Source organism: Megalops cyprinoides, chromosome 16 (assembly GCF_013368585.1).
Source record: "Megalops cyprinoides isolate fMegCyp1 chromosome 16, fMegCyp1.pri, whole genome shotgun sequence".
Classification (NCBI taxonomy): domain Eukaryota; kingdom Metazoa; phylum Chordata; class Actinopteri; order Elopiformes; family Megalopidae; genus Megalops; species Megalops cyprinoides.
In genome coordinates, this window is record NC_050598.1 from 7,164,932 (window position 1) to 7,190,882 (window position 25,951).

At 50.4% G+C, this 25,951-nt stretch overlaps 1 protein-coding gene across 1 annotated transcript in view; it reads right to left on the reverse strand.

Annotated features, from left to right (window-relative positions):
• Positions 1-25,590, reverse strand: part of arrb2b (arrestin, beta 2b) — a 38,139-nt gene extending 12,549 nt beyond the window's left edge. Inside the window, exons 1-8 of the mRNA XM_036547790.1 lie at positions 25,419-25,590; positions 5,321-5,351; positions 3,584-3,644; positions 2,435-2,479; positions 2,024-2,220; positions 1,433-1,492; positions 476-543; positions 92-227 (exon numbers count right to left, since the gene is read on the reverse strand). Coding sequence (XP_036403683.1) covers positions 92-227; positions 476-543; positions 1,433-1,492; positions 2,024-2,220; positions 2,435-2,479; positions 3,584-3,644; positions 5,321-5,351; positions 25,419-25,441 — 621 coding nt within the window. The 5' untranslated portion in view covers positions 25,442-25,590. The remainder of the gene's footprint in view (positions 1-91; positions 228-475; positions 544-1,432; positions 1,493-2,023; positions 2,221-2,434; positions 2,480-3,583; positions 3,645-5,320; positions 5,352-25,418) is intronic.
• Positions 25,591-25,951: the final 361 nt, after the last annotated feature.

Consider the following 25,951-nt stretch of genomic DNA (forward strand, 5'->3'; position numbering starts at 1 on the left):
TGGCAGGGCAGGGCAGGGCGTGGCAGGGCAGGGAATGGTGCAGCAGGGCAGGGCAGGGAAGGGCATGGCACGTTGGCCCTCTGTGCTGTACCTCTTTGTCCAGCGAGGCCTCCAGATGCAGGGAGCGGTCGGACATGAGGAAGCTGCGGGTGGTCTCCACCATGGGCTGCGGCCCTGGCTTCTCCGGGGCATACTGCACCTTCCTGATCACCAGCCGCACCGAGTTCCTGCAGCGCACACACGAATATACTGACATATCCAGTACTCCAAGTCATACCTGCACTTTCCTCATAATCAGCTGCACAGGGATCCCCCTACCACTCACACACAGAGACACACAGCCACACACACACTACACATGTGAACACAGACACACACACAGATACGTGCGCGCGCACACACACACACACACACACACACACACACACACACACAGCCAGAGCACGACTGCTTTCGAGGACAGAAGCTGCACTACCTCTTGTGAATCTTCTCTTCCACAGATTTGGCACAAAAAGCTCTGACCTCGAAATCTACCCCACATGCCTGAGAAAAGAAAAGAAAGACAGAGAGAGACAGACAGAAAAAGAGCAAGAGGGAGAGGATGAGCAGACAGGGAGTGGGAAAAGAAAAGTGAAAAAAGGAGGGACAGCAGGTGAGAGACAGTGAAAACCTCAAAACATGACACAGATGATTTAGTCTAATAATTCCTGTTTATATGAGTATGTGTATGTGTGTATTGGGTGCATGTGTACACACACACACATGTGCATATATCCCGTTCACAGTGGTAACATGCATATAGTCTAACACTGATCTGTAAGAGTGCCATTATCTTATATCAGACATATGTTCATATGGTTCAAAACAACACTTCACAAGCGCCTGCGGACTTGCATCACACTCCCATACTCCACTTGATCAGATTTCACTTAGTGGGTGCAGTAATTAGATACTGGGCACTGGGTGATGGATTTGTCAAGATGTGAGAAGTGAAGTCTGAACAGGTGTATTTATATTATGTCAAAAGGCTTAGCAATTCTGCAGTTCTGCTGGTAGCAGGTTGCCGATTCCACCACTAGGGGGCGAATGAGGAAAAACAGGCGAGACCGTTTGTGTGAATGGGTGAAAGCAGCATGTGCTGTAATCGATACATCACTGGCGTTTCAGAGATCTGCGTCAGAATCCCACTGCTGCTGGATCCTTCAGGAAGGTTCCTCTATCACTCACTTAAATTCCTGCCTCAAGTATATTAACAAAGGGCTTAATGAAGCGTGTAACATCAAAATTAAAAGCACTGGATTACATCTGAGCAAATAATCTAAGTAAGAGTGTATTGTGTGCGAGTGTGCGCTCCATGAGTGCAGCTATCACAGGCTGCGTATATACAGTGTGTGAGAGCTCACTGTGAATGTAGCGGACAGTGTTACCGTACCTTGCCTGTGTCCTCCGGTCCGGGCTGCAAGGTGACTGAACAGGGTAGGTTCTGAGGGATCTGAAACAGGAACACTGACTAAATAAGGCAAACTCACACCCTGCATGCCACAGAGAAGACACAATGGATAATGTCATTGCAGTGCACTCACAGTGAAGCTGAAGGGGTGCGCAGTGTCATACGCAGTGCACTCACAGTGAAGTTGAAGGGGTGCGCAGTGTAACCCGCAGTGCACTCACAGTGAAGTTGAAGGGGTGCGCAGTGTCATATGCAGTGCACTCACAGTGAAGCTGAAGGGGTGCGCAGTGTCATACGCAGTGCACTCACAGTGAAGTTGAAGGGGTGCGCAGTGTAACCCGCAGTGCACTCACAGTGAAGCTGAAGGGGTGTGTAGTGTCATATGCAGTGCACTCACAGTGAAGTTGAAGGGGTGCGCAGTGTAACCCGCAGTGCACTCACAGTGAAGCTGAAGGGGTGTGTAGTGTCATACGCAGTGCACTCACAGTGAAGTTGAAGGGGTGCGCAGTGTAACCCGCAGTGCACTCACAGTGAAGTTGAAGGGGTGCGCAGTGTAACCCGCAGTGCACTCACAGTGAAGTTGAAGGGGTGTGCGTGCTGGCCCAGCTTCTTCAGCAACCTCTCTTGCAAGCGGCTGAGCGGCTTACGCTCCTCGGGGAGTGGGGGGAAGGCCTGGAAGGTGGAGATGTAGAGGTCCTTCCGAAACGACAGGCCCAGCACATCCAGGTCCTCCCGCCCGTACCGAAATGCACATGTCAGGGTCACGAACACTGCCGGGGGTTGGGAGGGGACGGGGGGTGGTGACAGAGAGCAAGGGAGGAGAAAAGATAAGAGGATGAACAAGGTGAGGAAGGAAAATAAAAAGGAAAAAGGGGCAGGTTAATACAAGAACACATGGAACCAATAAGACTGATAAGAGTGTCCTTGGTCTACGTTTACCAGAGGGACTTTCAGAACAAAGAACAGACCATCATATTGTTATACCTTTTCTGTCTTTCAGGTATTCTGGATCAATCAGAAGCACTCCATCTAGAGAGCAAGAGAGAGAAAGAGAAGGGTTTGTGAGGGAATGTGAATGAGACAGCACACATTGACAAAACACACAGTATTATACAGTCTGTGATGCAGTGAATTTTGTTTAGCAAGGACATGGGTACAGTATGAGGAAGAAAACTTGCACACTGGTGCTGAGCGCTGATCTGATTTTGTGAACCATATGGTGTGGTGAACATCTCCACACTTCAGCGGTCTGTCTGGGAACTTCACGAGTATGTGGTTTCAGGGTGCGCTGACAGGAGATTTTCAGGGCCGATACTGATAGCTGAGTCTCAACCATCTGCCATTCTGTTACCCAAATGTCAGAACATTTGTCCCCCCCCCCACCAAGTACAGAGAAAAATTACATGCGTACAGTTACACGTGTATAGGCTGACAGGCTTATACTGTAGTTTCACCATGTTCAGTGTTCATTATCGTTAATGTTGTGGTGAAGTTTACACACTTTACACATGAAAAAAGACTACTCCATCAGGCACAAAATATTAAGTTGACTAATATTTCATAAAGCCAATGATCTGAAGTGCATCTTTAATATGGATACCACATGTTTTTCATACTGTTTAAAAGTTCCTTTGATTTATGAGGCCAGAGTTTTCTACTGCAGCACACAGAGGGTGACATGACCGATTATGAGCTGTCCATCTCTGTACAGCGCACACATCTGGTACGTACACAATAACTGCACATTCTGTGCATGTATCTATGTCCTCTGTTGTTGCAGTTGCGCATACTCAGCCCTACTGCTCGCGTGCGGGTGTTTTGCATGTGCAGCTTGTAAGCTGACGTGGGTGCCACTGTGAAAATTCCCCAATCCCTAATTAGCGGGATTCTGGTTCCCTCCAGGGAGACAGCATTTGTGCCTTTCCCACGGGACGCATTGCCACGGCAACACAGGGAGAGACACACAAAGGGGTGCTGGGTGCGAGCCTAAGCAAACAAAACGATGACATCAATCACAAAATAGAAGGCCGTGCGCTACACAGGACGGAGACCTGAGAGCCAGAGACAGGTACAGGCCATCAGTCAGCCCGACTGTGCAGGAGAAACCCATCGGAACCCCCGCCAGACTCTTACCCACTGGGTCCACATGGTCTAGATGATCCACAAAGTCTCTCTTCCCCAGGTAGACTGTGAGCTGTACACAGGGAGAGAAGGAAAACAAATGATTCTATGTATGTGTGTGCTCACCGTGATAAGAGAGAGGCACAGAGAGAGATGCAGTCCTATTCAAAAATACAATACAGCTCAGCACCTGTACTGAAAAACACAGCTCAACATTTTCTCTCAAATTAGGAATTTCCACCTTATGAACAAACACCATTTGTTCCATTGTACCATTCATACCGGCAGCCCTACTAGGGCCACAGATCAGTGTGAGGAACCACCTGGTATTGACGAATAATGCAAATGATCAGACTGAAATGAGACTTACTTAAATTTTACAGAATCGATTACTATAAGTTTTGCAATCCTTTTAACAACTGCGCCGTTCAGTCTGCTTAAATTTTCACTGGTTTAAAGAGAAAGAGAGAGACCTACTTCCACAAAGCAGTTACCCCTAGAAACCTACAAACTAACACCATCTGATCTTGCGGCGCTTGTAATCACGTACGGGCAGAAACACAAAGTACTGCCAATCCCTCACACACAGCGCAGTGACGCACGCAGGCAGCTCACTCCTGAAACGGCTCACACACACACACACACACACACACACACACACACACACACACACACACACACACACACACACACACACAGAGTGCTCACAGGCAGCCCTCGGCCCGCCCATGTGATACTGACCCCTAGGTGCGGCACTCCTTTCCTGAAGACTATCTGCCTCGGAGGGGTCACATCACAGAACACATCCTCCACACACACTGCCCCCTCCATCAGGGAGAGGGGGAGAGAGGGAGAGAGGGAGACAGGAGGAGAAAAGGAGAGGAGAGAGATGGAGATGAGGGCGGAAGAGAGAAATGGAGAGAAGGAGAGAGAGGTGGGTGGGGGAGAGAAAAGAGGAGAGGAGAAGAAACAGGGAAGTGGAAACAGACAAATAACAAAGAGGAATGAAGAAAAAAAGTATTCAGAGTGAGAGAGAGGGGACAGTGACAAAGGGAGGGGGAGACAAACAGCCGGAAGAGAATAAGGAGGAGGAAGAGAAGAGCGAGGTGGAGAGCAAGAAAAGAAATGGGGATGAGGAAAAAGAAGGTGCAGAGCGAGAGAGAGAGAGAGATTAAAGAAGGATGAGGAGAGCGGCAGGGACGAGAACAGGAAACAAGAGACACCCAGGAGACACAAAGGAAGAGAGGAAGAAAGAGGTGGGAGAGAAAGAAAACGCCAAGTGGAGCCCGGGAAGGAGACGGAGAGGAGAGGAGTGATAAAGCAGAGGAGAAAGAGAGAGACGGAGAGTGTGAGCTCAATGTGAGAGGGTAGCTGGCCTAATCCAGGAGAAGGGAGGAAAGGAGGGAGAGAGGGAGAGAGACAGACAGACTGCAGGGAACAGAACCACTGGGACAGGGCATGTACACTGCCTCACGTCTCCCTCTGTGTGTCTCTCTCACACACACACACACACACACGCACACACACACACGCGCACACACACACGCGCACACACACACACACATACATCTGCACGCACGCACACACACACACACACACATACACACACGCACCTACACACACGCACCTACACACACGCACCTACACACACGCACCTACACACACACACACACCCACACACACACACACACACACACACACACACACACACACGCAGAGAGACCAGATAAGATAAAATAAGTATCTTACCTTGCAGTTGGGGCTAGACTTCTTGAAGACTCTGAAAGACAGCGACAAAAAGAGAGAGGGAGAAAAAAAAAAGAGAAAAAAATGAGCAAATGTAAGACTTAAAAAAAAAAAACACTTCAAAATGTCTACTTATTGACATTCATCCTTAATTATAACCAGACTGTTATTCCGCAACTGACTATGCAAAACGGCCAAGCTTTAGTGCTCACACACTGTGTGATACCGACCAGTCTGATGGTCGCCACAGCCACGCCACAGAACATTCCCTTCATCCACTCTGACCCCTTTAGCGCCACGTCAAGAAGACTGACATATCGGACAGACACTGAGCAGACCTGACGCTGCTCTGAGAACAGGTGACCCCACTCCTTTACCATCCCTGCTCCCTCACCACTGCGATTTGCACATTATTCTCATTTCAACAGCCTGGCTGAACTTGACAGGACCAGTGTCACAGCACCGGGGATTAAACAGGTAGGACCCGGCGGCAAGAGCTCAGAGAACACGCCTGCCCCCTTGTGGTGACAGCGAGCGCTGCGCTGGCCGGCGCCTCGGGGGGAACTGATGAGCTCTGAGCAAGCGTGTCCCGCGGCTGTCAGAAGCGCCGCCACCCCGAGGGGGAGCGTGGAAATGAGTGCGGACGGGAGGCACCGAAAATACGTGCAGAGAAAGAGCGTGACAGGAGGGAGAGGGAGCGAAAGAGAGACAGCGACAAAGGAAGAAAGGCAAGGCGAGGAGGGAGAAAAACAGCAACGAGACAGAAAGGAGGGGAAACAAGAGGAGAGAGGGAACAAAAGACAAAAAGAGGGATAAATTATAGTTTTATGTATTCTGGGTGCTCGGGGCGGTGTTCGGCGCGCACAATAACACCAACAATGACTCATTTGAATCTGAAAAAGTCTTCAGGGGGCAGAGGAGAGCGAGACAATGAGCGAGAGAGAGAGAGGGAGGGAGGGACAGAGAGAGAGAGAGAGGGAGGGACAGAGAGCGAGAGAGAGAGAGAGAGAGAGAGAGAGAGAGAGAGAGAGAGCGGGGGGAGAATGAGAGTGGGGGATGAGAAAGAGAGAGGGAGAGAACGAGACAGAGGGCCGGGGGAGAGAAGGAGAGAGAGAGGGAGGGAGGGAAGGGAGAGATTCCCAAAAAAAAAAAAACAGAAAAAACCGTGGGGACGCATCACTGCCAGCCAAGTCAGCAGTGGAGAGGAGGCCGTCGCAGGAAGACGGAAAAAAAAAAAAAGCAAAAAAAGAACCCCAAGATGGACACTGTGCCTCCCGTTTCCTGTCCAGCTCGGCCCTGGCGGAGGGCGCGGATATAAATATCTCTGTGGTGCGGGCGCGTGGTCCTTCCCCCTCTCCCATTGTCCTGCTCAGGAGGGATGACAGGCTGAGCAGTGACAGTAAGCAGGTTTCTGTAACAGAAACAGGGGGGAGGCCTGGGGACCCACGTTCTCTGCATTGTTTTCTGTTCCTGCTGGTGGGGGCTGGTGTGATATTAGCCGATTATCTGACACGGCTCCCGCTCTCCACCGCCCCATGCTGAGGGCCCCAGCACAGCTGCGTGGGCAGCGTTTGGGAAGCTAGGCCCAATTTAATATCAGCTCGGCACCCGTTACACCCATTACATCCACTTTTGGTCACCGCCACCGCCACCTCCCACCGCTCGTGGGCTCGCGGACGGCGTACGCCAGGTTCGCTCAGCGGTTCTGGCGCTCCGGGGTGCTGCACGGCCTCGGACTGGGAGCGGCGGGGGCCAGGAGCACTGCCGGGAGCCGAAACCCCGCGGTGACTCGCTCTCTCCCCGGAGACAGGCCCGGGGGTCGCAGCCTTCACGATCCCCCCTCCCCAGCTGAAGGAACATATGGACGTCTTGCATTTTCGGATGTGCACGACTCCCCCCCCCCCACCTGTCCTGAGGATTACTCCACTCCCTATACCACTGCAGGGCCTTCTAATGTCTCCCTCTCTCTCCCTCGTTGCACAGCTTTGGCTGTCCTGACCTCTGCCTTCCCTCTCCCTCCCTCCCCTTCTCTCTTACTCTCTCTCTGTCTCTATCGCTCCTTCTCCCTCTCTCTCTCTGTCCATCTCCCTCCCACAGTCTCAGTGGGTTCCTCTCTGATGTGAATTTAAGATAAGCAGCACTTCAGCATGCTCTCAGATGAGGAGGCACCACGCTGCCTACGAAAGGCCTGGGTGCTGTATGGCACTGCAAACGCATGCAGACGCATGTCCAGATGCACGCGCAGATGCACCTGCGTGAGTGAGGAGAGAGAATGAGTCAGAGGAAACCACAGAGAGGTAGATAAAGTGCCGAGTCAGACAGAGCGACAGAAAGGCCGGGACAGAGCGGCAAGCTCACATACTATTACTGTAGCCTCCACCGAGTCTGTGGGGAACAGGAGAAACAGGCCGATATGAGGTCACAGGCCAACGGCACTACTGTGAGGGCACACATGCATGTGCAGGCGTGCACACACAACCACACATACACACACACACACACACACACACACACACACACACATGCACACGGAGCAAACTGACAGCAGTCAGCTGTTTGTGGCCTGGTTTGGGTGAAAGTGCATGGCCTGTGGGAGGAGGCCAGTGGCAGATCAATAATCCTGTTAGAGCCGGCGGGGCACCCTTTTGGATTTTAAGCCATTTAACCGAGTTAAGGCGCACACACACACACACACACCCCAAATAGGTTTCGTTTAGTTGCTATGGTAGCCAGATGGGGGCTTTCGTGTTCCCATGACAACGGGAGAAGGCAAAGAGAAAACGATATGTTTATCAAAATCTGAGCTGGGACTTCAACCAAAGGGAGAGATGAGAGCGAGCGGGAGAAAGAGGGGGCGCCCATAGCAACCACACACCCCCTTTCGCTGCCGCCAACCTGCGGCATCTCTGTCACACGGAAACACCGCCGCGCTGGCGGCCTGCTGGAAGAGGGGGCGGAGGGGACACGCTTTCGGGCTCTGGGTGAAGTGGATGGAGAGACGCAGACCCGAGCAACTCAAAAACACGCGTGCAAACACGCAACTCAATTATACAAACACATTCAAACACATGCATATCTGCAGCCCAGAGAAAATGCAAATATTTGTGGATGCGCGTGTCATGTGCGTGGGAAGCTCGGGCTGGCCCAGCCAGGCCTGCACCAATAAGTGTGTGTGTGTGTGTGTGTGTGTGTGTGTTTGTGCGCATGTGTGTGTGTGAGAGAGAGAGAGAGACAGAGAGAGAGAGAGCACAAGGTGTCATTTCACAAGCCGATACCAACACGCAGTGGAAAGAGTACAGACAATGTAGCATTGCTGTGGCTCTCCACCACTTCCTCATTCCAGCCCCTCCCAGCTGTTTTCCAGCGAGCGCCATGCGGGCCTCGTGCGGCCGGACTCGAGGACAGGAAACGCGCACGCACAGCGACGGGTGAAGGGAGAGGGAGAGGGAGAGAGGGCGTATGCACACAAGCGTCAGGCCAAGATAACCCACATTAATGATCCACCCCCCCCCCCCCCCCCCCCTTCTGACCTGGTACACATCCTCACACTCTCCCCACAGTCCAAATCCACGACCCCTTTTCAATTCAATACAATGGTGGTTTGTTGTCAGGACAATGCAGGGCAGTGCAACCTTGTTTTCCAATGGCAAATTCTGTATTAGGCTTGCCTAGCTGTGCTCGCCCAGCTCCATGGACAGTTCCAAGCCCCCTCCACAGATGGTCAGACGGACGGACAGGAGCTGTGACAGGGGCCGATGGTGATGCCCCGAGGTGGGTGGGTGGGGGTGTCGGGTCTGTGGCGCCCAAGATCCTGCACAACGTGCTGAGGATGCACATTTTGGCCGGGGACCGAACGAGAGCGGAGAGCTCTGGACGTCTCTATTGCCCAAGGACTGTTTGTGTCCATGTGCGTGCGACGTGAGGGGAAAAAAAAAACAGGAGAGATCAGTCTGGGTCCAGATTTAATTTGGGCCAGGTAAAGAGGCGCTAAATAAAGATGCGTCTGCAAGGCCCGGCTCTGAAGGACAGAGAGAAACAGAAGAAGGGGGAAGAGGGAGGAGAGGGTTTATCACAATAGCCGCTGTGCTAAGTGTGGAACTCCTCAAACCCTATGTGATCTTTACTGTAGGGCTCCTCAGACCCTATGTGATCTGTACACTGGGACTCCTGAAACCCTATGTGATCTGTAGGCCAGGACTCCTCAAACCCCACATGCATCATTGACCATAGATTCCATGCGATGGCTAAGCACTGGCACCTTTTCATGCGTCTCTGACCACCACCATCAGTGGTCTGATAACGTTGGGGCAGTAGCACTGCAATTTTGTTCAGTTCCACTGGACAAGCAAGTCAATTCTCAATTCTGAGCTACTGCCAGTTCCCAGATTTTGGCTCAGGTGTAACTACTGCCCGCACACAGCTGCAGACAAACAATGACATCCCCTCTGTGTAATCTGGCTCGAGGGTTTTTTTGGGGGGGGATTCTGCACACGCACACCCACATGAGGTGAAAGCGATCGAGAGGACCCAGTACGGTCCATACCCCAAAGTTCGGATTAACACAGAGTGTCGAGGTGGAGGAAACTCAGCTGAAAAGAGCGCAATGCTTATCACCGATTCCATCGTGATAAGCTCAAGTTAGTGACTGACTGATTGTCCTGATTCAACACCGCAGCTCAGCTAGCTGTGGAGGCCACTTGTGTGATCTGTGCAAAAAAAAAAAAAAGAAAAACACCGAAAACTGAAAACCCTATCTACTGTATGATGAAGTTCAGCTCCTGTCATTACCAAGGTAACTGTTTTTTTTTTTTTTTTATCAAAATCTCTCTAGCGACATGTATGGGCATGCATAGCTCATGAGTACCTCTGTGGCTGAGTCTACTTTCAGTACAGTAACAGGAGAAAGGAACCAATGCTGTTGAATTTATTGTTCTCTTTTTTTATTTCTTCTCTGTCAGTTCTTAAAAACTGACAGACCTATGAAGCTTCTGAAGGGTGTACCTTTGAAGAAGCAGAAGCTAAATGGCTCAGTTAATGGATAACTCTTGAACATCCCCCCCCCACAGTGGCCATTAAGGAGCAGGACTGCTCAACCATGACCTTTAACCCCAAAATCTAAACACAGAGGGCCATTCATAAAAAGCACACAATCCCATCCATTGATTGCTAATAAACTCAACTGAAAACCGACTCAACTACCAGCCAACGTCATACAGACAAAAACCAGCGTTTTGACTCTCCAAAACATAAATCGTCAGCAGCCTTCACATTCTGCCTAATTCCACTTGCTCATGGTTTAGGTGCAGAGACCAAGGGTGTGAAACCACAAGGCCACTCCCATCTGACTCATAGGAAGTGCAAGTTTTATTTTAATCACCCCTCTCAAAAACAAAAACAGCCCAAATACATTTTTGAATGTGGATGAGAACGTGGTGTTGAGATGGAAAGAAGAGAGAAATCGAGAGGAGGAGGAGGAGGAAAGGGAGGAGACAAAGGCTCGGTGCCTACTGAGCCGCCCCCATCGATCGTATCCTTTACGACACTGATCTGATTCAATCGCCGCGGGGAACACTTCCAGGGAGGTTAAGCGGTGATGCTCGGGGCCGGTGCAGGTGGTTGCCGAGGCGAGGGACACGGCGTCTCCACCCCAAGGCTGGCCCCCCCACTATGAATCTTTCATGGACCTCGGGAGTGACAAACCGAAGGATCTTCACCGCCGCGCTGGGAGCGCGATCAATATTTCACCCGCTTTCCGTTCCTGGGTTCTCGTCCCGCTGGGAATTAGCACAGGCGAGGCCGCGCTAGGCTACATCAAGGTTAAGAACTGCTGGATTGGGGCTAATCGGGCTCTGCCGGACGTCAGGCCTTGGGACTTGGCTCGGGGACAGCACAGGTCTCCCTGAACGTCTGCACGTCCACACCGGTTTGCCACTGCAATCCCTGTGCCCTGCCATTCCTCTTTACATACAAGTAGCTTCCTTCTCCCCAAAACTGTCCCGCAAAGCACAATGTGAGCCTGCTTCCCGACACCTGTGTTATGCTAGCAGAGGAAAAATGATTGTACTTGCCAGCACTGCCCACTGATCTGAATCAATTCAATTTAAATGTAATGTAAATGCAAATGTAATTTCTCTGCTCATCTCCCATGTATCAAATCACCTCAACGTGCACAGTGTGTGTAAAAGCATGCCTGTATGACGCATGTACGTGCGTCTTTATGTTACGGCCTCTCTGTGCCACAGCCGCCTGCCTCTCTTCCCAACCCGCTGCACTCAGTTTTAACACCTCAACCGCTGCCCACATCACATGACACCCCCACTTCCTGCAGCCCAGCTATCCCCACACAAACACTTCCTCTAATGCGGGCTGACAGCGGATATCCAGAGCGAGAGAGTGGGTGGGGGGAGTAACTAAGCAACAAATGGTTTCATAAAGAGATCGATCAGCAAATAAAATACATAAACAGTTGGCGGTCAGGCAGACAGACAAATAGGGAATGGACTGCCAAAAGATTTGGCCTAGTTTGAGATGGGGTCCAGCAGAGGCACAGACTGGTACGGGTGTGTGAAGACTGATATAAGCCTTCAGATGACCGATAAAAGGTCTCTAAGGTCTGGGCTGCCGGTTGTTGATGATCTTGCACATCTTCCACATGCAATGACAACTTTCACTTCAGTAAAAAATAAAGCTGCATTCTCTCATAGTCAGCGGCTCCTTCCGCATGTCGCCCACTGCTGCCATTTTATTTCCTCCCCGCTACGCCGCTGTCCAGCGAGGTTTGATTTCTGGCACATCTCTGGAAACTTCAACCTCACTAAGACGGCAGCCCATTCAGTGCTCCCAGACCAACCAACGGAGGTGCCCTGCAGCTTCCCGGCGTACCCGTGCCTGTAGTGGAGGCCCCATGCCGTGCCGCAGCAGCGGCAGGCGGGCGGCTATGGTCTGGAGGCTGCGCTGCCGCAAATAATGCACAGCGAGGACACAAATGCCCACTGATCTCCCAGCATATCATACCCCTCAGACCAAGCAGGTGAGGACAAACAGTCTGCTGCGTGGCCGAGAACTAACCCGGCAGCTGCTAGAAACCAGTACCACACCTGCTACTTAGACAAGCTACTTAGACAACTAGCACTAGTTGTTAGACAAATGATAAAACCAGTACAGTGCTTATCATACAGTATAACTAGCAGGGTACCTGTCAGTTACATGCTAAAACTAGTATGCTACTTGTTAGGACGATGAGACAAGATCACCCACGGCTCTCCCCTAAACTCCGCTCAGCGTGACAAGAAAAAAAAAGAGGAAAAAAAGCGCAGAGGCGAACACCTGCTGTCTTGCACCGGGTCGCGCGCACAACTGCGACACCCTGGGGGGGGTGAGCTTGCAGACGGCTGCTACCGGCTCTAATTAATAACATCGGCTCTGTGCCGCGGGACCGCTCCCCCCCCCGCCACCCTCTTCAAATGTGATGTCCCGTTTACATTCAGGCAAACAATAAACAGTAATTACAGCGAATCAGTCCGCTCCCTCTGAAGGGCTTCTGCGGGGAACGGTGTCTTTAAGCTGGCAAAACAAATAAATCCGCCAGCTTAATAACACTAATTACGCGCCGTACATGAAGAGCCGTTCCTGGCGGTAGTTACATGACTCAAATGTTACCCCGGCGATAATTACTCGTCACAAGAACATCGTTTTTGTTTCCTTTGTACACGTTTTAATGATATGTTTTAATGTCAACACCTGCATAAGGAAGACATTTCTGGGTCGGCGACATCCAGAATCATCATTTCATTCAAAACTGCAGCTCCACGCTGTGCTGCTTAGGGCCCTTCTGTGGTAAACATCTGAGGTAGTTTACCGCAGTGTCTTACGCAGGTGTTACTGTGTACAGCTAATTAACTAATTGGCCTAATTACATCAGGAGAGCACGAGGGACTCGCGTTGAGGGCCGTATTGGAATCAAGTCTGACACTCTGCTCCAGGGGCCGGAGGGCTGCGCTGTTATTAAATGTCAAACGGCACTTTCGGGTGGTGCAGCTGCGTATCTGCTGCAGGCCACCCCCCCTGCCCCCCCACCCTTCCGCCACCCATCAGCTCATTTATTTTGTCTGGCGGCCGCTTCGTTTTCGCTACAACCGAGGAAAACGAAGCCACTCACAGACACAACAAAAAAACAGACGTAGCGTGCTACGCTAACACCAACAGCTAAGGGGGAAAGCTGTTTGTTGAGTGTTCGGTCACCCTTCGCTGCCCCCTGACCATGGCGGCATTCTCAGAAATGAGAATTTAGAGAAGAATCCACTGGACAGTCAGCCATTTTTCTGCTGGAGAGTTTTATCTGGGCTGGTGGTAGGGATGAGTGCTTAGTGCATTTGTAGTTAAAAAAAAAAAGCTTGAATATTGAAATACTAGACAAAAAAAACAGACACCAAGTTATAAAGATATCAACATTTCAAGTTTCAAAATGAAAAGCAGAATTTTACTGTTACATATAATACTCTACTCAACTGTGCTTATTCATGCCATTTCCCAACAGCTCTGTTCTGCTGCTGTTGCCTGGCATCTGTATATCTGAAACCAATCCCTGCTAATGACAGGTTGGATGGCATCGCACGCTGTCAGGTGTCATAAGTATCCCTTACAGAAGAGAGGGCCGGCTATAAACTTACAGATATACAGTATTATGGTTGGTGCACGTAGTCCAGTATCACATGTCTACAGCTGCAGCTCTTAAAAGGGGAAGGCGGATGGCCGAGGCTGGTTTTTAAGAGTTAACAGGGCCTTTGAGCAAATATGTCGAATAGCAAGTTCAGCCTGACTGCTGACTTTTTCAATCACGCACTGAGAAACCAAATCGGTCAAGAGGGAGATAACTGTTGGATGATTGCAAGGCTCGTCCCAATTCAGTTGAGTTAGCTGCAAAATGACCTATGTGTTTACAGGCCAAACGGAGGCTGGCTTTTTCAAATTTTGCAGGAAGTTACTCAAGTGTCTTCACATTTAATGTAGCGTGCTACCTCACAGTGTCTTCCTCCCGCCCCCGCACGCCTGCGCGCACATACACACACACACACACACACACACACACACACACCCACAGGAGAGGTTTTTTTTGGGCTGGGGGGAGGGGTTACATTGGTGATCCGGTTCTCAAGTAATATGCTTCCCCTGGCCCTCTTATGCTCTCCTGTTTTTCTTTCTTTGGCCAGGAAATGAAAAGGCCCTCCTGGAATCTGCAGAGTTTTAGATCGGGGAGAAAAAAAACAAAAAAACTGCAGGACAGGGACCTCACAACCAGCTACAGCTAATAGCACAGAGGCCGATACGGCTAACAGCACAGAGGCCGATACGGCTAACAGCACAGAGGCCGATACGGCTAACAGCACAGAGGCAGATACAGCCAACAGCACAGAGGCCGATACAGCCAACAGCACAGAGGCAGACGACTCATCACCAACAACTCTACAGCACAGACGCATATAACTCAAAACTGAACAGAACAGTGGCAGAATGCAGCCAACTGCAGCAGAGAGGCAGGGAGCTCACATTCAGACAGATGGGGCTAGAGGATCGTGCTCATGGAAGGACAGCAAGGAGAGACAGAGGAGGCCTTGTCAGACTCGTCAGGGAGATCAAACCGCACAGAGCAGACGTCTGAAAGGGAGAGGGACGGGTGCAGAGGGGGACACGCTGGAGCCCGGTTCAGGTATACGCCGAGCGGAGTGCCTCGGCCAATCCAATCTCCACCTCGTGACGGACAGAATTAATAGTGCACACAGCGCAATAACAATGATAATCTTTCACTAAAAGGGGGGGGGGGTCTGCTTCCTGAGCTTCTGCAGAACAATCACAAATCTTCCCATCCCTCACTTCCTCTAGCCAGCCCGAGGAAACCCAGCCTTGCCCTCCCTGCTGCGCAGAAATACCCGGGGCTGTCAGCTGGGGGCATCGCACCGCAGCCTGTTTTAGTGCTCTCATGAACCCAGGCCAGCAAAAACACCACAGTTCAGCAGCTCCACTGCGGATCATATCCTTTTAGGAACGATGTCCAGTCCTGCTCCTTCCCTCTCTCCCTCCCTCGCTCCTGCCCTGCGCACTGGAAAGCTGCTTAGCATACTGAAGTTAATAAGCTACTTACAGCCACGGCGCACATCTACGGCAGATACTCGGCCGCTTAATGGTTTTAAACGCAGCCCGGGCGGGTGTCTTAGAGGGGAATTACTCCCTGCTTAATATCACCACTGCGTTATTATACTCATAACCTCTGCTCAGGTGAGTCCTGAGAGTGTATCTTGGGGGGGGGAGTCAGGCTGACAGAGATTAGAGAAATAGGAGGGTGGAGGAGGGACAGCTCTGCTTCACTGAAGCTGGGATCATACCTGACCTCTGACCCGCCAGCTAACAAAGCAAACACAGAAGCTTGGGATTGTCTGGGTAGCTACCGAAGCCTTCCGGTGACGGGACAAAAGCAAACCGTGTCAGATTAACAGAATAAAACAACCATGTATGATACAGGAACTCAGTGTGTTTGAGCATTAAAGTGCATGATTGCTAAAATTATTATGTATGTGTGAGTGAATAAAACACTTGCTTTTCCATTGAGCTGTGAACACAAATCTACAGATCTTGCAATAACAGATGATGCCGCAGGATTTGGTGAGAGGAAGCAGTTTTCTAGTTATCTAGATGTTAGCTGTGTAGTGGAAAGCTACCAAAACCACAGGTTTTCCGCTTTTGGTACATAAGCCCAAAATGGAAGCCTTTTCAGTGCCGAATCGCCTGACCGTGGTTATCAGCCGCACCATCGAGAAGCACCACACGGAGACGTTTCAGTGAAATGGCACAAACGGTGTTACAGTCATTGCTCTTAACGTGGGGTCAACACAGGCTGTGACACATCAGAAAACATAACCTAAGCAGCTCCATTTATTTACATGGAGTGAGGTCACTTCCCGTTTTCCACCCTCTGGAGAGGACGTTTTTTCCCCTCGCCCGCTTGCGGATAGAGCGCCATGTCTGATGGAATGTGTTACGAGATCAGTCACTTCCCCTTCTCTTCAGCGTAACCCTCTGGAGCTGCACCGGTTGCTTGGCAATTTTTTGATGTTTTGAAATCCATTCCAGCACCGTGACAAGCGAGAGAATTGTGACTGTATCACGATAACACGATAACGGCTCACACTTCCGTCACCTTTCACAAGTTTGAAGCATCCAAACTAGTGCCTGAATGCCTCTGATGTATAACAGACAGGTTTTACAAACAAAAAACACAGAATCGAGGAACTCAAAGTCTCTGACCATTAAAAACAGATTAAGATTGTTTTACATGGTAACTAGTAACAATCGCAGTTTCTATTTCTTTGTCCTGTTGAGTTATGCTGTTAGTTTTTTCTTTCTTCAAATGACAGTATGTAAACCTAAATTGTTTAATATCCTTTTGAAAGCTAATGGCTGATATGCTACCTCAGCCTGGCCAGACATCCATTTATCATCTGTTCCTCTGGCGGTGTGAGGCAGCATGGAGGCCGTTTTCGTGATGCAGCTGAATTAGGATTCTGGCCAGCTTTTTTGGCTGCTGTCCCTGAGTGTGACTGTTCTTTTTGTCATTTTTAATCGCTCCATTTTTATTACGAGACCTGACGTGTGAAGTCCGATACATTCCCGATTGAACTTTTACCTCAGCCGCACCGCGGAGAGTTCAGATTACAGCTTCTGACACAAGGTCGAATTCCTCGCAGTTCGACGTCGCCGCTTTCGGCCATTTTCTAACATTCTTGTCTTATTGTGAATGGCAGTTTATTTGCCTAGTTGCAAATCAGACTCCTTTCCCCTTGGGTACTAGAGCGTGACAAATGCTCAAAAGGCCAGCTCCTTGTGTCAAAGGGCCCTGGACTGAAACGAAACCCAGGTTACATCCGCTAATCAGTGGCCACAAAACCTCTTACCTCAGCCTGCATTTGCAAAAGCAGCAGATTAGAGAGAAACAACCGTTTGCATTGAGTCTGTAATCTTTGATTAACGAGCGCGTGGGAAAAGTTTCCCGTTTAATACGCTCCGCGTCTCTGCTCCACCGGGCATTGCTAAAATAAGACGGCTGTATTCCACGCTCGTAATTCGGCTTAAAGTGGGGGGACCAGAGAGCTGGCAAATTAGCTGTGCGGCCTCCTCTCCCGGGTTTCGGCAAGAGGTTACGAAAAGGGGACGGAGAGGGGGGCAGAGCAGGGGGGGTCGCGAGAGAGAAGGCGGCAGAGCCGCAGAGACAAAGGAGCGTCAGCAAACTCTTGCCCAATCTTGCGATAGTCACACTTCCTCTTTTCTGCTCGCTCGCTTCCTGTCTTGATTGTGAAGGTGCAATTCTGACTAAACATTCTGTGCTGCGAGGGCACGTGCACTCACACGCATGCACACGCATGCACACACACACACACACACGCATGCACACACACACACACACACACACACACACACATCCACAGTGACAGCAGCTTTCCAACATGTATGTGATCGCCCAGATTTCCTAAGCTCCTCCTGCGCACAGGCTGATCTGGAATCAGCGCACTGCTGTGCAGGCACAGTGCAGAGCTTCCAGAAGGAGAGAGGACAGCACTGAAAGAAACATACTGGGTTCAGGGGTCAGTTTCAGTGGCTCCTCTGCACCTGACTGGCTTTTACCTGGCTGCTCTGGCAGTGGTTGGAGCTCACAGTCCATTCACTCACAGAGGACCCATCTTAGAGTGGACCCCCTACATCTTGAAGGAAACCAGAACTTTAAGACCTTCTTCGTGAACTATATAAGCTATACGATAATCCACTTATGTTCTGTTTCTTCGGTCTTCTATGTCCACTGTTGAACAACCAGTAATTTCATAAAAAGCTGATTACATAAATGTTCATATCTCAATTTTCTTTGGCATAAATCAGATTTTTCCATTACTCACCGGTAGACTACAGAACAACTGAAAATGTCAAGAGTCTGTCTGTCAACAGGGCTGTGGCGACACAGGCCAATGCAACAGGAGCTTCTTTCACAAACAATAGCTCAGCTAATTATCCAGCAACTACAATCACATGGTTAGTGTCTTTTTTTTTTACCCACGATACCCTTCACAGATAAAGTGTCTCTGTAGCCTTTAGCAGACCGGGAGCCATGACGCTGTTTGCAGACATGAAGCTACACCTGCTCACCTGGAACAGCACCATTTTGAAGACCCAGCACCGAAACAAGTGGGCCAGCCGATGGCACCTGCCACACTGAAAGTGCCCGCGAGCACCGTTTAACAGCCACCTGACGGTTCAGCACTGAGCCCTACCAAACGGCACGCTGCTCTTTGTTCCTGGCCCTGAGGGAAACTGCGTTGCAAAAGGAGGGCGTGTGCAGGAGTTTCGGGCGGCTCAGTCACTGCCTGCGCCAGCGATGCATGTCCTCCACCATCCGTGCAGAGCAGGGCTGGGCGGGCCGCCGAGCACAACCCGTGCGAAAAGAGCTCCATCTCCTGTGACATTCAAAAACAGTTGTTCCTGAAAACATTCCCACCCTGTTTGCTGAGGCAGCCGCCCTCTCTCTTTTTTCCGCACTGTGACCTGACTGGAGGGGGGGGGGGGTGTTAGGGTGTGTTTATTTTCCACAGTTTCACCTATATGCAGCAAATTTCAAAAACAAATACACGCGATCCCTGTGGTGCTGAGCTCTCCCTCTCGCGTCCTGGCGAATGCGCACGCGTTCAGCTGAACAGTCACTCTCTCTGTCACACGTACGCACTGGCGCACAAGGTGGGACCTGGCTGTTCACTTTACTGCTGCCCTGCAGGGGAGCTCTGCGCCTGCCTCCACATGAATTCAAAAACACATCCAACGGACAACCCGACCCCCTCAGCCCGGGCGAAGCCAGTGCAGCGGGACCACAGCGGACACGGTGAAGAGCCAGAGCGCGGGCAAGGGGGCCAGCAGAGACAGAGAACTAAAGAGAGAGAGAAAGAGAAGAAGAGGGGAAGAGTGTGTGTGTGTGTGTGTGTGTGTGTGTGTGTGTGTGTGAGAAAGAAGTTCATGTGTGTGGGGTGGGGGGGAGGGGGATGGGGTACGCATTATCAGCTCAGAGAACGCTGAACGGATTTCCTTTGATGGCGCCAAGGCAGTATCTTTTCACTCCGGCTGAAATCAATGCGGGCCGACACTGGCACCGTCTGTGTTTGATCAGCTCGAGAAAGACGTTACCGTAAACCACACAAGCAGCGCCGCCTCTAATAAAGCTAGGCAAATACCCGCACCGCACGCTGGCAAAGAGGGACAAACACTGGAATCCACACAACAAAACACGGACTCTCGGCTTATCTGGGAGGGTAAACACGGGGCCAGCAGACATGGAGCAGGGCGAGATGTGCCGCTGTGCTCTCGCAGCACAACGCTCTGCGCTAAATTAACTCCGGCGGAGTGTGTCTGAGCCCTGCTGTGCTAGTATAAACTCTGTTAGAGCTGATTTAACACTCAACATTGTGCTTTTCAGTGTCAGCTGGAAGAACACTGTCCTGCCCCCACCAAACACACATGCACCCATATGCGCACACGCACACACACACATGCAGACACACAAACACACACAGTGCACACATCTTGATTCTTGGTCAAATGAAAGGGGCGAAAGAGACTGAAAGTGGTTCTCCGAACGTCAGAATCAAACAAGAAGAATGGACAGCGGTGGAGTGACAGGAAGGAAGAGGGGATGAGAAAGAGACATGGAGGGGAGTGTGTGCAATCGGGCTCAGTGGTGAAATCGGGGGAGCGATTGAGAAAGAGAGAGGAGGAGTCAGAGATGCAAAAGAGAACGGAAACGAAGAGAGGAGAGACAGGCCCTCATAACCGAGCCTATGCAGATACGATCGCTGTGATGGAGAGGCAGTGACACAAAACCATGAGTTTCAGGCACCGCTCGTCTCCCCCAAACTGCCAGCTCTGTACTGTTAATTCCCCTGTTGGAAATCGGGAGGCATTGACGCAAGCCAGAGATGAGCACACACCTGTTATGACAATGACACTCTAGTAATGAGATTTGCCTAACTTTTAGAGGGTGCTGAAAACCAGAAACAATAGAACAACGTGCCCAAGGAGGGAGGAAAATCTCTGCGCTCCCCTTCAGTTCAGAGCATGTAGGAGGGCGATGACGCAGAGGTGACACTAGCGAGGAATGTGGCGGCCACAACCGCCGCGTCAGGGGATGTCACACTCGGGGGGACCTTTCTTTTTCCCGCCCCTGCCATTTGACAGCGACCCTCCGCGGCGGCGGACAGCCCTCTCCCTGCGTTCTCCAAAGGCGGCTGACGTCCTCGGTGCCGGCGAAAAGTGGGTGGAAACTGAAATGAGACAGCCCCTTGGGCTGACTGAGGCTTTTGTTAGGAGGAGAGAGAGAGAGAGAGAGAGAGAGAGAGGGAGGGAGGAGGAAAATAAGGTCATCTCCACAGATGTGAGGGCTCCTGGCCGATGGCCACTCCAGGCCCCTGACTCACCGCGTGGGTAGTGAGATCACCTGCAGCTATGCGTGTGAGTGGGCCGCTCGGTTCGGCACTGAGGTGAGGGGGTGAGGGGTGGCGGGGAGGGGCAGGGCTGCAGCCCGGAGCTGCGCAGGAGCCGCACAAATTCTGCTCAGATTATGCGCAACTTGCTTTACAGCAGCACAGAGGAATAAGCCGGGCTACCAAACAGTCCTCTCTGGAATGAACCTAAAGGATTAAACTGCGTCAGGCTTGCTTCCCAGACATCATCAGTAAGCACATCATTCCCAGGGTGCACTGCACTGTTGTGCTTCAGGCGAGTCCCTATCCAGCAGCTGCTGTGGTGCTCCCCCCCCGATCTGAGCACCTGAGAGGGAAGGGGTTAACTCACTGCCTGGGACCAAAAGCGCGCTCGCTTGATTAGGTGCTCAAGAGCTCAGGTGGAATGAAAACCAGACACCTCCTGACCTCCAGTTACGTGATGGGAATGGCGAGCCTGACGGAATAATGCTGTGAGATGTGGGCGCAGCCAGAAGAGAGAAACCCTGAGCACCCGAAAAAGCTCCAGCACACGCGCTCAGCCTCGCCTGTGCAATAACACCCCCTCCCTCCTCCCCCGTTTGGAACCCACAGTCACATTTCACACCTTCCTGGCACCCCAACAGCGGCCGCCGGGGCAACAGAGACACCAGTCCCGGAGAGATGTTGGCGGAAGCCTCCGGTTTAAATGCCTCTTAAACGGCGTCTCTTGCATAAAGAGGCCACGCTGTGCCGCAGTCTCTCGGCAACTAAGACTGACCTTAATAGGCCGGCTCACACCATGGGTGCTGGGCGTTTGAGCCGGTTGTTCCTTCTCAGACTGGGCCGAGCGCTCTCGGGCGATGGTGTGCCCCAAGAGCACCTTGCAGGCTCTTGAGGCGGGGTTCATCCGGGGACAGGGCGGCGCAGCGAACGTGCTAATCCTCCCAGAGGAGGGGGGGGCCAGTGAGGACACGTGGGACAACCAATCAATTAATGAGCTTCAAACTCTCTGCCTAATCCCCAAGTGCTGCGGTGAGCGAAGCGAGGGGGGGTCAAGAACGCCACTTCACCCAAAACGCACGGATGGGCATCTCCAACACCTTCCCCTGCAGTGGACACGTGGCCTTCTCTCTTCTGTGCGATCGCCCAGCCTGGTGCAGTTTCCATCTTGTCAGTAACTGACAGGTCCAACCCCAAAGGGGTCCCACCCCAAAACAGAGTGTGCTGAATGTTTCTGGTGGGGAAAGTCCAACCTGACTCACAAACAAACCATAAACAAATTGTTGCTGGCAGGTTTGGTAGATGTTTTCTGCACCGCTTATTAGTTGAGCCCTTCCCTCACACTGCTAGCTCTCCTCAAACCACCAGGATATCTCACCTGTTAACTTTTCGCACCTGAAACAACCTTCTACCCACACAGGCTTCCCTTTCAGCGAAGGGACAGGGGTGTCAACGTGAGGCTTCTATCGTCTTACAATCCAGCAATGACTAACCAGGATGCTGTGGCCTGCATATTTTAAACAGCAAGTTAATGTTCAACTTAACAAGATGACACCAATGAACATGAAGTAACCAACGCAGTTTCTAAAAATAGAGTGTGTGCCGTTTCATCTCAGAGCCGCCTCAGTTTATTTTAAGGAAAAACAGGTTTCATTCCTTTGCCCTCATATTTGTTTGCATCTATTTTAGCAGGTAGCTCCTGAGAAATTTCCCCGTGCAGTTTTGCAGCCATCTTCCGAGTTAATGACTTTAAAACCTAAGAGTTACACAATGAACCCTTGCTGATCATGAGGCGCTAAACCTGAACCCTTTAAGGCTCCTGGAAGCACACTGGAAAACAGTGCATAAAACAGACAGTGAGAGGGGCCGGTAAGTCTCCCCCATGCAGCGGACTCACAAGGGACTACGCACTTGCTGGAAAAGGCCAAAACCAACAAACTCCTTGAGGGTGTCAGGACAACTAGACTTGTGTAGACAGCGCTTCGGTGAGGACAGCAGAGTTTGGAATCACTCAAACGTCATAGGTACACGTTATCACTGCATTTCACTCGCGCTGCACTCACTCTCACTCTCTCTCTCAAATTGTCAAACAGATCCAGCCCTTTCTGCAGTGGTTGAGATTACAAGACCCACCCTCTATAAAATGCTCCAGAGACTGAGAGCATGGAAACAGAAGTGGTTTGCAGGCATTTTAACATGCTGTCCACTCTCTGAGAGGCGAGCAGAGTCTCTGTGGCCCCTCACATTTAATGAAAACGACATTGCCAGACAGATAAAGCCTTTTCTCAGGCCCCGTCAAAGGTGTGCTGGTATGAATGCTGTCATCTCTCTCTTGCTCTACTCTTCTTTCCATCCTTTCATCACTGTCTACCCCTCTCAATGGTGATACTTCAAATCCAACCTCCAGCTACAGCAACGACGATAAGCCTTGCTGCTAATGCCTTTTAAGGTCTTTATTTCTTATGCGATCATTACAAGTGTTACAAATGTATGAGCGACCCTTTTTTTGCCTGTGCCATAACACTGCCACCGTCAGACCCTTGAGTTGTGCTGGGAGGGAGAAACTATGCAAAAAGATTCAAAAAGACGGAGCATGAGTGTGCGTGGGTGAGAGGTAATTTGAACAATGTCGAGCGTCGACGGGTGAGGGGGAAAGCCCTGTATTATAAACCCACATCTTTCATTGCAATCACCCTTACCTCCTCATGGAACTTCGTTCTTTTGACAATCCCACAGCAAAATAACAGAAGAAAATTACAGCATAAAAATGGCATGAACCGTTGCTCTTCATCATCACCGAGCGAGCGTGTCAACGGACCGAAAAAGAACGAAAGATGAATTTGTCACGGTTATGTGACAGTGCCTGTGGAGCAGATGTAACCCATACGTCTCTCTCTCCCTCTCCGTCACTCTGTCGCTTGAGTGAGAGAGACAGAAAGCGAGCGACCGACAGAGGGGAAAAATCGTTTTCCCACATGCCGATTTGGACAGGGAAACAGAATACACCTACTCGATCCCCCCGCATTTACCGCTTCCCCGAACTGTTAATGTATGTCAATCAATAACAGAACCACAGCGCTCGCATCGCCGGACTTTCCCAATCAGATGCTTTTTCCAACTTCTCCCATTGAAAACAACAGCAAAGGGTATTAACCTGTGCACGCGCCACAATAACAACGGAAAGCCGGGTACAGGGATGCAGATACCCGACTTAAATCGAAAACATGCACTGCTTTGTGACGAACCGAAGGAGTAGCGTCCAGAGGATTCATGTGATCAATATTCACACCGATTTGCTGGTTTCTAAATGGTCTCCCCCTAGTCCATGTGTGATCCTGAATTTCAATTGAAAGCATACGTCAAACCCCACGTCATTCTGCGGGGGAAATCTCGGCTAAGAAAATGCTCAGCTAACGGAGCATGCCTCTAGCCTTTACTCGAATAAACTCAAACAAGTCAAGTCACTTTTACTGGGCCTACTGACAGATACGCAAGCTATCCAGCCAACATTTGGTGTATGTGGTGTAACGACAACGCACATGTGTGAAAGGTTCTTAGCTTAGCTGGGTTCGTTATCGCACTGAGACCGAGCGCTCACTCCATCGCTAAAATCCATCCCAGTATAATAGCGATTAAGACAGGCTTGGAGCAGCAAACAGGATGCCAGCAACACACTGCGAAGTACCAAGCAAGCAATCCACCAACCCCCCTACGTGCAAACTAGCCAGAGTTCCCTATTTCAGTAACCATATCTTGCTTGTTTGTCTTAACTGGTTAACGTTATGTTAGTCTATCCAACTACGTAGTGATCACAATGTCATGTTTAGTCGCGGCCACTCCGAACGCGCACGAACACAAAACGCAGAAACCATAGCCTGTTTAGCGAGGTAGTTCAAGTCACGACTTTTTGTTGTTGTTGTTTACTGCAAATCTATCAATAGCATCAAGATCCATTCGTCAGAACACACCCAAATCAGATATCTTAGATATGAATGTAGTCGTAAGTTGTATTGGCTAACGTATCTAACAAACTGGATGTCAAAGATATCTTGGAGAACTACCTAGGTAGCTACCAACCGACGTTCTCTTGCTATCAATGTATTGCTATTAACAACTTCAGCAGCTAGTTTGCTATCGAGCCGTCCATCTATCAAATTTTCTGTCTGGCTAGCTTGTCATTTACGCTGCCTAACGTTAGCCAGCAATCGCCTACGACAAGACAAATCAGGTCGGAGCTAACTAGCTGCATCTAACAGAGGTGATCCTAGGGTATTTGGCCAGAAAGCTAGCTAGTTCGCTAGCTACCCCACCCTTCGCTTAAGTAGATACCGTTTGCTATTCACCATTAGTTAGGTAGCCATTATATACGTGTAATTTATTTGGTAAAGGTCCGAGTCTCCACAGCTAGCTACACAATACCCCCTCCCTAGCCCCCCCGCCACTCCACCCTCCCCACACAGCTTTACTTTAGCTACAGCTAGCTCGGGTAATGCATGCAGAATTGTTGCTTGCTAGCAGTTATCCATCGCTTAGCTAGCTAGCCTAAATAAGAAAAAATAATGATCAGGCTATCAAATTAAAGTGGAAAAAAATCTCACCTGGTGCCCGCCTTGTCGCCCATCTCCGCAGGCTAATTTAATGAACAGCTTGCGTACGTAGTTTGTTACTGGATATTATATTTAATAACACGTACCACCTCCCTCGCACTCTCACCCGTTCGCGCTGCCTCTTTGCTCGCTCGTTTCCGCAGCCTCAAGACGGAAGCCACTCGCTCCAGCTTGTGACAGCAAATAAACAGTCCACACCCACATCAAATGAATGCCACCACTTTTAGCCAATCATAGTCTCAAAAGAAAAGACGTCATTATACACTGACCACCATACTCTAGGGATAACCAATTAAAACCCTATTTCAATAATAGGTTGTAGCTGGTTGTAATAGATAAGTAGAATACCAAATCACGCCTTCGAATGAGTGTTTACGTATTTTAAACGGCCAATCAAAGTACAGCGTGGCAGCAGCAGCTTGTGAATTTGGATCCAATGCTGGCTTAAAATGTTTCTAGAATACAGGTACCGCGTGTGAGGAGTGTTCAGGTGGGTTTGGTTTACCATTTACTTTTCTTCTGAA